Here is a 12331-nt window from a genome sequence, read left to right as displayed (position 1 = left end):
GCTTCCTAACCAAATAGATACTTTGGCACAAAAAAAGGCATCTTTTACAGTCAGGATTACATTAGCATTTTTCAATTTGAATTCATTGTACTCACTGTTTGATGTGTCTCACTTGGGATTCAAACATATAACCTCTTGTAAGACACGTTGCCTTACTTTGTGCTCCACTAGGTCAGTGCAGAATTCAAATTACACCCTCATGACTGGATTTTGGGAAGAGCACACATCTGCACTTTGCTATAAATTGGCTTGAGCACTCTTATCTAGTATTTTAGTTAATCTACACTTAAACAATTGACTGACTTCTACAGATATATGTCAACATTGTCAGTGTTTTCTGCATGGTTGTCTAATGTTGGTGGCATATATGTACTTCTGTTCTAATACATACTGAGGATTTCTTAATTCTCCAAGTATGATAAAAATGTATAAGTATAAATTATTTAACCTGATAAATGTTACTTGCCCATTACTAAAATGTATATTCACACATATTTATATATATTTTAGTTTGATATGTTTTATAATAGACACATAGTACTGTACACATATCACAATTTTGTTTTCATTTCAGAGTCCAGAAACATATATTATACACCTCTGCAAAGTTGGATGATGACCATCAAATGACAACCATAAACCAACATGGTATGACGGTGTTACCACATTCTACTGTGCAGCGTTTGGTTTGAACGTTGTCCCACAGTTATTTTCCATCGTCCCTCTATGGTTAGTTAGCACAAGACAGTAAATCAACATCCTTTTACAGTACATACAATACAATGTTTGGATTTAGACCTTGTTGCACCATACCATTTTCCATCATGACCAATATACAATAACACAACCAAAAACCAACGTAAATACAATATCATTTTCTAAAATGCCCATGGGGTCACTTCAACAGGGTGATTATGCAGCATGATTTGGTGTGGCGTAGTCTCAGGCAGGGTGTGGGAAAGGCTGTGTGAATCCAATAGATTACTGTAGCCTGTCCACCACACCCATCCTGTCAGCTTAGTCACACACACACACACACACACGCACACACAGACACACACGCACACACAGACACACAGACACACACAGACACACACATGGACACTGACAACACCTTATGCACATTCAAACAATTACATTGTGAACATTCACACTCAAGAATTATTACTCATTAACACGTAGAAGTCTCTCTTTCACAAGCATACAAACATTCAGGTCTACACAGACTAATATAAATGTATCTCACACCAATACACACACACACACACACACACACACACACACACACACACACACACACACACACACACACACACACACACACACACACACTCATCTGAAACATTAGCCAGGCCCTTGATAAACCAACAGACCCTCATAATATTACAACATACTCTTTTGGCAGATCTTATAAAACAAAAACAATAGAATTGAAAATAGTAGAAACACTCCCTACATGTCATCTTATATTATTATACATTTTGTCTCTTGTGCACTCTGCACTTTGTTGACACAAGGGCTAAAAGTCTCAAAGGCTGTGCATCCCTCTAGGCACCCTGCAGGGAACAGAATGAGCAATGGATGGGATTAGACTCATTAATTTAACAGCCATTGTTTTTACAAAGGCCCTAAGCCATTAGGCAGTCACTGAAGGGTCTTAAGATTTAGGTGTCACTGGAAAAAGATCCTCAAGGCCCCACGCCCGCTTTGTTGATATTTGCCAGGGTTAGGAAAGGGAAAACATTCATTTGAGTGCTCACACACGTTGTTTATGTTGATAGTGCAGCTAAATAAGGGCATTAGCTTCAATATGCCAGTATCATTAAAACAGATATACTGCTGAAAGACTGATCTAGACTGCCAAGTCAAGTGGGGGTTGGGGGGGAGTTAGCTCTATATCCATACCGTCTGCTTAGCTTACAATTGTCTTCCATTTTGTAACTCTCTCCCTGTCTCATATGCTCCAGACTCTCCTCCACTCTCCTCCTACCTTCAAATCTATTTCGAGCGACAACAGAAGTTAATAATTAATCACCATGTTATTTGGATAGGCTCCCACATCGGTGATAATCAACAGCACATGCTCACTGGACGGCCCCTGAAGCCTCTAATCAGTTCAGAAAGAGATAAAGATGCTCCTGCTCTGTCGCCAATTCTCAGAGGCGGCTTCAATGTGTTATGCCCGGGGATTTAGGTCAATTCTAGGATATGATCTTTTTCATCTTAATTCTGGATTTGAAGCTAGGAATGTGACTTGCATTTAAGGACATGCCCAATGGCTATGGAAGGTGATATGGTACAACTGGTATAAGTAGAGAGTTTAACTTTAGTTAAGTCTTACCGAAACGAATTGTGAGTTTAGTGATACAAAATTCCATTGTGGTCCCACACCTGTGTGTTTACATAAAGGTTAAATAATATAGAAAAACTAAATCAAAAGTTGGACATGACTATTTTATATGGGATTTCTCATCGATGGGTCAGTATTTTTGCTCATGATGTTCACAGTGACACATTTGCTCAACACCAACATATAGTAGTGGGCTTCAGAGGGCCTTTTTGGTGAACAACATCAGAGAGAACCTGTAACACCCAAATCAGTCTAGTTGCAGCTGCATGTCCGTTTTTTTAGAGGCTTTACACACTACATGGCAGACCCCAACCATACTGTGCTGGCTCAGATATGTTTCTTTCACATTGTCCTTTCCAGTACTTTTCATCAACTAGGTGGATGCATAACCAGGCCGTCTCAGCTGGGCTCATCTGGGCTCATCTGGGCTCAGCTCGATGCGTCTCTGTAGTGCAAGTAGGGTCATAGATGAGGTCTACCAATACAGTAGGCCTAGATGCATATCAGTATAATACTGAAGCACAGTTAACTATTTAATGTAATTGGTCATTTTGATAGTTAACTGATCATTTACAGATGTGTGTTTAGGGGACACAAAAAGTGTTACTTGGGAGCGTGACCATGACAGTTCATTGCCAATTGGACATTATTGCACAACTACACGTGGCGATCTGGCCCTGAAGGCCAGCTCTATTGGCAGTGGGAAAAAAACATCTGCTGTGTTAGCCTCCCCAATAACAACCAGCACGCAAGAATGACAGAGAGAGAGAGAGAGATAGATAGATAGATAGATAGATAGATAGATAGATAGATAGATAGATAGATAGATAGATAGATAGATAGATAGATAGATAGATAGAGAGAGAGAGAGAGAGAGAGAGAGAGAGAGAGAGAGAGAGAGATTCTCACTTTGTTTGGAGACTTGTGTTTGCATATTTTAGAGTAGTGGTTCTCAAACTTTTTTATACAAAGGACCCCCCAAATATGATAAGTCGCTGGTCGCAGGCCCATGGCAAATAAGTTGTTTATCCACCAAGTCAATTTATAGGCCTTTTACTCACAAAGAGAAGTAAAAGGCCCTTTTATTTTACAGCAATCCTAATCGATACACGCTCGAGACATTTTCACAACTCTTGTTGAACTATTTCCTTCATCAATCGTTTTTCTTCACCTTGCTGCCGACCCCCTAGTACCCCTTCACGGACCCCACTTTGAGAATCACTGTTTTAGAGAGAGAGAAAGCATAGAGCATGTGGAATCACCCATAAAGGCATCATCACCATCATATGCACCAGACTGGACATACTGTTAAAAAGACAAATGATTGGAGGAAGTACAAGACGATACTCTCAGGACATTCTGAACGTACGATACTCCCTCTCCAGTTCTGCATACTATACACATAGTCCTAAACACAGTGGCTACAAGACACGTGGGGAAGCAGCATCCCACTGTTTGTCCGTCTGTGTGTGTGTGTGTGTGTGTGTGTGTGCCTGTGTGTATCTGTATGTGTGTGTCCGTGTCTGTGTGTGTGTCCGTGTGTGTGTGTGTGTGTCCGTGTCTCTGTGTGTGTCCGTGTGTGTGTCTGTGTGTGTGTGTGTGTGTGTGTGTGTGTGTGTGCGTGCGCATGTGTGTTCAGTATTTAAAGACCTTGAAATGGCAGCTTCACCAGTTAATGATTGGCCAGTGCAGTGAAAGTGGACACTTACACCATTGACTCTTATCGCAGGAAACCACAAAGCACTCTGGAGCCGTATCTCAAAGCTGACATTAATGGGGAGGACCAGTGTCTCGTTTAAAGAGACAGGTCAATTTCTGTTGTCCAGTGCGATAGAGATACGCTGCACACACACATGGTATACACACAAACGGATGGTTTAACTGAAAGCAGAGCGCTGTCATTCTGGGCCTGTTGTGAGGCCACATTTATTGACTGATGATGAGTTAGGTTTAGAGAGATGGTACTGTATGCACACAACCAAAAATACTTAGCCCAGGTGCTGGATCAAAATGACAGTAATTGAGAAATTAGAGATATCAGCACACTGGTTGCTGCTGCCAAAATGTGTTTGTTTATTAGGACAATGACATATTCTTCACTATCATCCACTACACTCTCTATCGCAATGACAATTCTTATCCTGTCTTGTTGTGTAGACCGTGTGTAGATCGTGCCTCACCTTGCCTATTCTCCTATTCTCCTCTCCTCATCACTTCTCCTTTTCTAACTCTCCTCTCCTCTAGACCCCATTTGGGTCCTACTAATTACCCCCAAACAACCCCAAATAGCAACCACAAAATACCCCAAGCAACCCTAAAGTACACCAAACAACCGAGTTAAGACTTACAGTACAAATATAGTACATATTGTTTGGGGTAGATTGTTCTATGAAGGGGTGGTGTGGGGTTTGTTTGCATTGTTGGGTTAGTTTGGGGTTCTTTACATTTACATTTACATTTACATTTACATTTACATTTACATTTACATTTATGGCATTTAGCAGACGCCTTTATCCAAAGCGACTTACAACAAATACATTTGTTTAAGTAAGTGAATCATCTATCATCTATCCAACTGATTACATCTATCCAGTAATCAATGCTCACACCAGGGGCAATTGGCAGTCGTAATGCCAGAAGCCTATTTTTCTTCTTTTTTTTTTTTTTTCATCCACATAGAGGCGGCGGTGCCAGACGGGCAGCCGAGGTGGAAGAGCGGAGTGATCGTGCAGGGGTTTGGGGGCTAACCATTGCTTGCAAATAGGTAGGATCTGATGCGAGCTGCTACCGGGAGCCAGTGGAGGGTGTGGAGGAGGGGGGTGACATGGGAGAATTTGGGGAGATTGAACACCAGACGAGCGGCAGTGTTCTGGATGAGCTGCACAGGCCTGATGGCAGAGGCGGGGAGTCCGGCCAAGAGTGCGTTGCAGTAGTCAAGGCGAGAGATTACAAGTGTTTGGACCAAAAGTTGTGCTGCTTCTCTGGTGAGGAATGAGGTTGTTTGGGCTATCAGGGCGTTTGGGGTAGTTTGTGGTTGTTTTGGGATATTTTGGGGTAGTTTGCAGTTGTTTGGGGTTATTTGGGAACTATTGGGGTTGTTTGGAGTAGTTTGGGGTTGTTTAGGGTACTTGTTTGGAGATGTTGGGGTAATTTGTAGGACCCCCCCCTCTCCTCTCCTCTCCTCTCCTCTCCTCTCCTCTCCTCTCCTCTCCTCTCCTCTCCTCTCCTCCCTTAGCAGTTCTGCTCCTCTCTCTTCTGGGGCTCCAGCGCCTCACACTGCCTCCCGAGGGAGACCACCCTCTGCATGGGCACGTTGGCCGACATGGCTGAGTCCCACCAGCTGTACTCGGGCGACAGGACGGTGGTAGGCCTCCGGTTGATCAGGTACCGGTTCAGGTAGCTCTCCTCCAGCCCCCTGGGCCGCTGGCCCCTCTCCCGGTCCTGGAGGATGAGCTGGGAGCAGGCCCGGGCCATAGTGTACACCTCGGCACAGAGGCCCCCATACAGCTCAGAGGTGTAGTAATAATCGCCCTCGTCCTCCTCCACGCAGGCCACAGAGTCCCGCTCACGCTCGTACGGGAAGGCGTGGCGCGGCATGCCATAGAGCTCCGGGTGCAGCGCGGCCACCAGGTCCCCCAGGATCTCCTCCCCGACTGGGGCCACAAACTCCTGGTCCACGTCCATGCAGTAGACGTACTCCACCTCCCCCTGGATGGGCTCTTTAATGGCGGCCGCCAGCAGGGCCATGCGGCGCTCAGCCAGCCTCTCCCAGCCAGGCAGCTCCGCCACAGGGACTACTCTCAGCTCCCTCCCAGGGCCCAGCGCGGGCGGGGGCTGCAGGGCTCGAGGGCTGTCCGTCAGGACATAGTAGGTGACGGTCTCGCCAGGCAGGAAGTGGAGCTCGGCCGAGGACAGGAAGCGGCGGAGGAGGCGGGCGTAGCTGCCCACCGCTAATGTTAGCAGGCCGATGCGGACTTCCTGGTGATGAAACTCCTCCCTCCTCCATGCCGAGTTTCGGCTGTCCCCCCACACCAAGGGAGCGCCCCATGGAGTCTCCAGGGGGAGGAGCTCTGGCTGACTTACGCTGCCCTCCCCTGTGTCTCTTACCTCACTTTCTGTGTCCGATTCCAAGGAAAAAGGAAGTTGAGGCTCATCCACCCTGACCTCAGTTCTCCTGCCTCGAAGGAAGTCTGAGGGAAAAATATACGTTGAGTTGATTCAACAATAGTCAACCATCATGCACATCTAGTGAAAACAGTGGGGTCATTGGAAACAAAGCAGTCGCACAAGGGTCCGGAGACAGGGGAAAATCACTAAAGGAGGCATCTGAAATTTCTGAAGGGGCACAACTATTTGAGCTTGGTCATAACAGGTTGGATCATACACCAACATCAAAATGTGTTTGTAACTATACACAGCTGTCTTGCCAGCGGAGAGCGGGCTACTGTGCCACTTTATAAAGAGATTTCAACAAGTTTTACGTTGTTACAGCAGCATTCTCCCTTAGACTGACCGTTCAGTCAGGACACTCACGTCTGTTTAACTATTTATTGCATGAAAATTGTCATACTGTACATTTAAGCTTGGTGTAATAGGATGGCTCTGCTCTGTAGAGCTCCCTGCCTGGAGTTAAATTACCACAACATGCAAGTATACAATATGGCAGGGAGACCATGACTTATCAAACCCCCCGGAGGTAGGCTACATACAGAGCGACCGAGCGGGTGGAGGCTGGGGGTGGTTGGTGAGACGAACACACAAAACTTACTCTCACAACCAGTGCAACAGGGTCACAACAATAGAATGCTACAGAGGATCGCAAACTTGGCTGCTTTTAAGCCCCTGTCCCTGGAACATGTTATGGTGTTTTTGCATGTGAACCAGCTGTCCTGTCACCTGACGGACATCTGTGCTGTTTGACTTATAGTGCCCCGCCTGAACTACCACGAGCGCCATGCAAGCGGCAACTTCAGAAGAACTTCCAGTTCAGCCTAAATTAGCGGTCAATTAAAGTCAATTAAATTAGCGGGTTTTTTTCAAAGGCAGGATGAGCAACAAGGAGATCTTGAGAGTTAACCCTTTGTGGAGCAAATCAAATGACTTGACAAAAGATGTTTCAGAAATTGGGGCACAAAACAGAGAGGGCACATAATTCAAACTGAGGGCATTGCCCCCTCAAGCCCCCTTGTGGTGCCGGGCCCAGTCGCACATCCCTTTCGTACCCATCGATTAAAGGCCCACTCAAGCAATATCTTTTAAAGCTGCTAAACAAAGCCTTGTGCTGACCCATGATATTCTATGACGGTTTTAGTCTGGAAATAATATATTTTGGAACCCAAAATCGAATCTCTCGATTGAGATTCTGCAATGGTAGACAGAACGGAAGACGGGGAAGGTAACGTTGGCTGGAGATGTTTTTCAATGCCATCATTTCGTAAGTAAGCAGTGTGCATTCAATTCCCTGTTTGAAGCCACTGAAATACTTCATGCCCAGCGCTTCTCTCAGTGCTTTCATCTGCAGTATGGACATGGCATAGCTCCAGATCAGTTCACCTCCTCACCTCCATTTTCAAGCCCTTCCTCTACTGAATAATGATTAAGAGGCAGCAGTGATACATTCTCCTATCCAATGAAGCTGGAATAGGAGGAAGTCAAGCTGCTATCGACAAGCATAGGTGAGGTGATGTTAATTCTAGATGAGGTGATGTTAATTATCTGCATCTGTCTGTAATTGCTATGGAATGTTCTGAACCCCCCCCACCCCCTCTCAAATTCACCATTATCATCTATGAACATTTATGAAAAATGAAGGGCGCTATTCTTAGCCATCTGTGAGGGCAAATAAGGGAACAGCACAAAAGGAACCGTGACAAAAAAGTGGATTTGCATTTTCCCTTCCTGGCACAGAATGGGATGAAAGGACAAATTCTGCAGCACACTTACATATGAGCAGAGAGACGACCAGACAGTAGAGGAATAGCTGTTTTCTGGTCACACTGACCGTGCCTGTTGGAAACACACAGAGTTGACCTGTACAGGCTGCAATACACACACAAAACATTACCGTCAAACTCACCACGTTGGTTCAATCAGCCTATATCACAGAGACATAGATCTGCTTCATGTAGATCAGGTGCCATATACTACCCAGGTCATATTACTTGGATTACTTGGACCGAAATCTCACCACACACACACAAATGCACGCACACACACACACACACACACACACACACACACACACACACGCACACACACGCACACACACGCACACACACACGCATGCACACGCACACACACGCAAACACACACACACACACACACACTCCACACACACACACAATTCAATCATATAATTTGCATTCCTCTCTTAAGTGCACAGCTTACATCCCTGTTGCTCTGAGAATGAAGTCTGCATTGATGAGGAAAATGTTGCACAAGTCTATGTTAGGAATGACAAGTATGCACTACTAAGAAGTACACACTTCAGAAGTGAGGATTGGGACTGGGAGAGATGTGATGGAGAGTAATGGATGGAAAGAAAAGGAGGAAGAGAAAGGAGGACGTGACGGTGGGGAAGTTCTTGGAAGTGTAAAGATAAAGTAAGTGGAAAGATATAAGCACAGAAAAAAGGTAAATTATATCCAGATAGTCAAGGCCACAGAAGGTAAGATAGCAAGATGAGAGAGAGAGAGAGAGAGAGAGAGAGAGAGAGAGAGAGAGAGAGAGAGAAAGTAATGGTGAGGCGGTGGTATCACTGACCTGAGAGTAGTTTGCAGAGTGGGAAGAGCATCATGCTCTGACCTGAACTGATGACAAACAGAGGCTGCAGGCCTGGACGTCTGCCCAGAACGAATGTCTCTCTCTCTCTCTCTCTCTCTCTCTCTCTCTCTATGCCACGCTCTTTGCAAGCGATCATGAACTTTCTCTTTCACCAGTCTTTTGCCTTCTTTTCGTTGTGCTTTCCGCTCTCAGATCCCACTCATTTTACTTTTCCTCTCCTCTTTTCTCCCCCTCTCTTTTGACTTTTCCCCTCCAGGCTTCTGGAGACGTCTCCTATGTGCTGGAGCTTGCCCAGAGCGACCAGATGTGTGAGGAATCTGGGCAGATGGGAAGAGTTGAAGCAATATGAGATTTGGAAAAGAGAAGACGGGACAGGAGAGATAAAGGAGGGAGAGGGGGGTGAAGACAAGGAAGGCAGAGAAGATGTAGAAGAGGAGAATAAAAGAGGGAAATAAAGAAGTGTGTCAATGAGAGTGTGTTCTCAGTCAATTTACCTGCAGTAAAACAAGTAGATGATGCAAAAAAAACTCCACAAGCTAACTGATTGACCCTGATCTAGAACTCTCGTGGTAGCGTTAAAGAAGCAATGGCTTCATTCCAAACCTGAAACGGAATCCCTTCACTTACTTTAATGGCTCGTTTGGCTCTTGTCAATCTGATGGCTATACCGATGACTCCACACTCCAATATGCTTATGGCGATTCCAAATGATTATTTCGCCTATTCAGTGTACCATTGGACTCTGCTAGCGTGAGTCACCAAGTGCAGAGGAGAGGGAAAATGTTTTGGGATCATGCCTTTATTGGTTCTGGGGTATTCTTTCCCATGCCCTGTGTTCTATGTGTAATAGAGTGTGTTATGGCTGTACATATGACCTATAAATATCACAGCGACAAAGATGTATTTATTGTAGATCAATTTATGTTGTTCAGCAGTACGACAAGTAAGTAAGTAAGTCACGACAAGCGACTATCTGAAGCCAATCGGCATAGTGTGTCGTTACTTTTCCGGCCACAAGGTGGTGGTGTTTAACAAGAAAACTTAATATGAAATGCCTATCAAATGACCACATGATGATGTCATCTGCAGAAGAGAAGATGAGCTGTATTCACAGCAATGTTGGTATCCAGGAGCACCATCAGCACTACCGTGGATAACTGATAGATTTCGGTCTGAAAGGACCATAGAATGGCAACCAGTTTAGATCACCCCACAACATCTATTGAAAGTGCATCTTCAGTGAATATTGAAGATTTGCCCTGTGGAATAATTGGATCCAATATACTCTGTTGTTATGTTATCAATATCCAGAACAATAAAAAATACTATTTAAAAAAAAAGGCATGTGAATATTCTTTCCTTATGAACAAGTGATTACTTGGAAATGTGCATAAAAGAAAGATCATAGGAAGAGGATCCAATTTTAGGCTTAGGCCTGCTTCTCGTGTCCCAAACAGTGAGTTTAGGATTCCATTTTTGGTTTCATGTTGATGTTATTTGGGGGGATTTGAAAGAAAAGAAAATCTGTGGATTAATGTTATGCGCATATTATTAGATTGTCCTGTGAACAAGTGTTGACTGTATCACGGTGCCAACAACTCAAACATACTCACAAGGTAACTTTGCAGTTTATTACGATAAATCTCATTTTGTACACCCATACAGAAATTGCAACATATTTCAGCTCTTGTAAACAACTTTGGACAAAAGCATGGATCAAACCCAAAACATAAACAAACAAAGAAACAACACTGGCTACACTGATAGATGTATAAATTACAGGATGAATTTAAACCTTTTTCCCCTCTATTGTCTCAATCCGTCTCCTTGTTGGCATAGAAGCAGGGTTTGTCACCAGACAGGCCACCCAACCAACACAAAACAGGGGTGTATTTAACAGTGTAGCGTAGGGGCTCTAAATCATAGCACATTCATAGCTGCTCATAACCGTGTTGTTAACGCCACGTAAGCATTTATATATGCTATAGCTTCATGCATGAACGTACAGTAAATGTTCATGTGGGTCAAATTCAATCATTATATGATGTTTACAAACGTGTTATAGTGTCATCATGTAGAGCCCCTATCCTAAAGTGTTACAGGATAACATTCGAAGGAATTGTGATAGGTACATGAATATCAAACAAATTGTAGATATGCACATATTTATATGCAATAAATTGCATATAACTATTTATGCAATGGTGTCAATGTCTGTTTATGATAACTAAACAACATCCAAGCCTGTTTTACAATCACCCAAGCACACAAAAGCTGTATTGTCAGCACAATAGTTTGGCAGTGTTCATTTATATACTGTAGATATTTCCATTTATGTACTTTGAACTTTACCATAAACCTATAATTTGACTAAATGTAAACTAATACAACTTGCAGACAAGAACTGAATTAATTGATTAAGGGATTTATATATATATTCTTTCCATAAACTATGAGGAATTCTTAGAAAAATATTTGATTTAATGCAGCATTGTACCTTTGAATATAAAATTAATCAAATTGCACAATATGTGTAGGATAGTTTGTCTTAGTCGGAATATCTACTGTATGTAACTATTAAGATGGTTTCAATTTTGTCAATCTGCAAAAGCATTAATATTTGTCAAATTTATTTGTTTTAATTCAAGATTCATTTAAAGAACTTCCCCAACAAGTGAAATGAATCATTTGATATTTTCAAGAGAACTGCATAAAGGACTGATAAAGTTCTCCAAACTCTCCAATGACCTTTTGACACCCTGAGAATAATCAACTTTTTAAACCTTTGAAACAAGTGGTAGATTTGGAGGTAACTTGAGATACACAAGTTAGAATTTGCCTCAAGGGTAGCATAGTGAGTGCCTCTCTAAAACAAATATAGATAACTATTTCAAAATAGGAAAACCACATTTCTGATATTATTTAGAGAGGTGGAAATTTTTGAGGTCAAGTATCTTGAAAAGAACATTACAATCATTGTCTGTATAACATATACACTCACCAAACACTTTATTAGGAAGACCTGTACACCTTCTCATGGTGGAGGTGGTGTAATGGTGTGGGGAATGTTTTCTTGGCACACTTTGGGCCCGTTAATACCAATCAATCATTGCTTGAATGCCACAGCCTATTTGAGTATTGTTGATGACCATGTGCATCCCTTCATGGCCACAATTTACCCATCTTCTAATGGCTACT

General features: G+C 43.3%; 1 protein-coding gene across 1 annotated transcript; it reads right to left on the bottom strand.

The window, feature by feature from the left end:
- Positions 1-5581: 5581 nt before the first annotated feature.
- Positions 5582-7576, bottom strand: LOC310803630 (globoside alpha-1,3-N-acetylgalactosaminyltransferase 1-like; the record flags this gene model as incomplete). The annotated part of the gene is made up of 2 exons (XM_083668482.1): positions 5582-6540; positions 7573-7576. 2 exons carry the CDS (start codon positions 7574-7576, stop codon positions 5582-5584), a joined length of 963 nt encoding a protein of 320 aa, XP_083524608.1.
- Between the last annotated feature and the right edge of the window lie 4755 nt (positions 7577-12331).

The sequence above is a fragment of the Argentina silus genome, assembly GCF_951799395.1.
Source record: "Argentina silus genome assembly, chromosome: 4".
NCBI lineage: Eukaryota > Metazoa > Chordata > Actinopteri > Argentiniformes > Argentinidae > Argentina > Argentina silus.
Note: the sequence above shows the minus strand (reverse complement) of the source record. Positions and strands in the feature narration are given on the sequence as shown.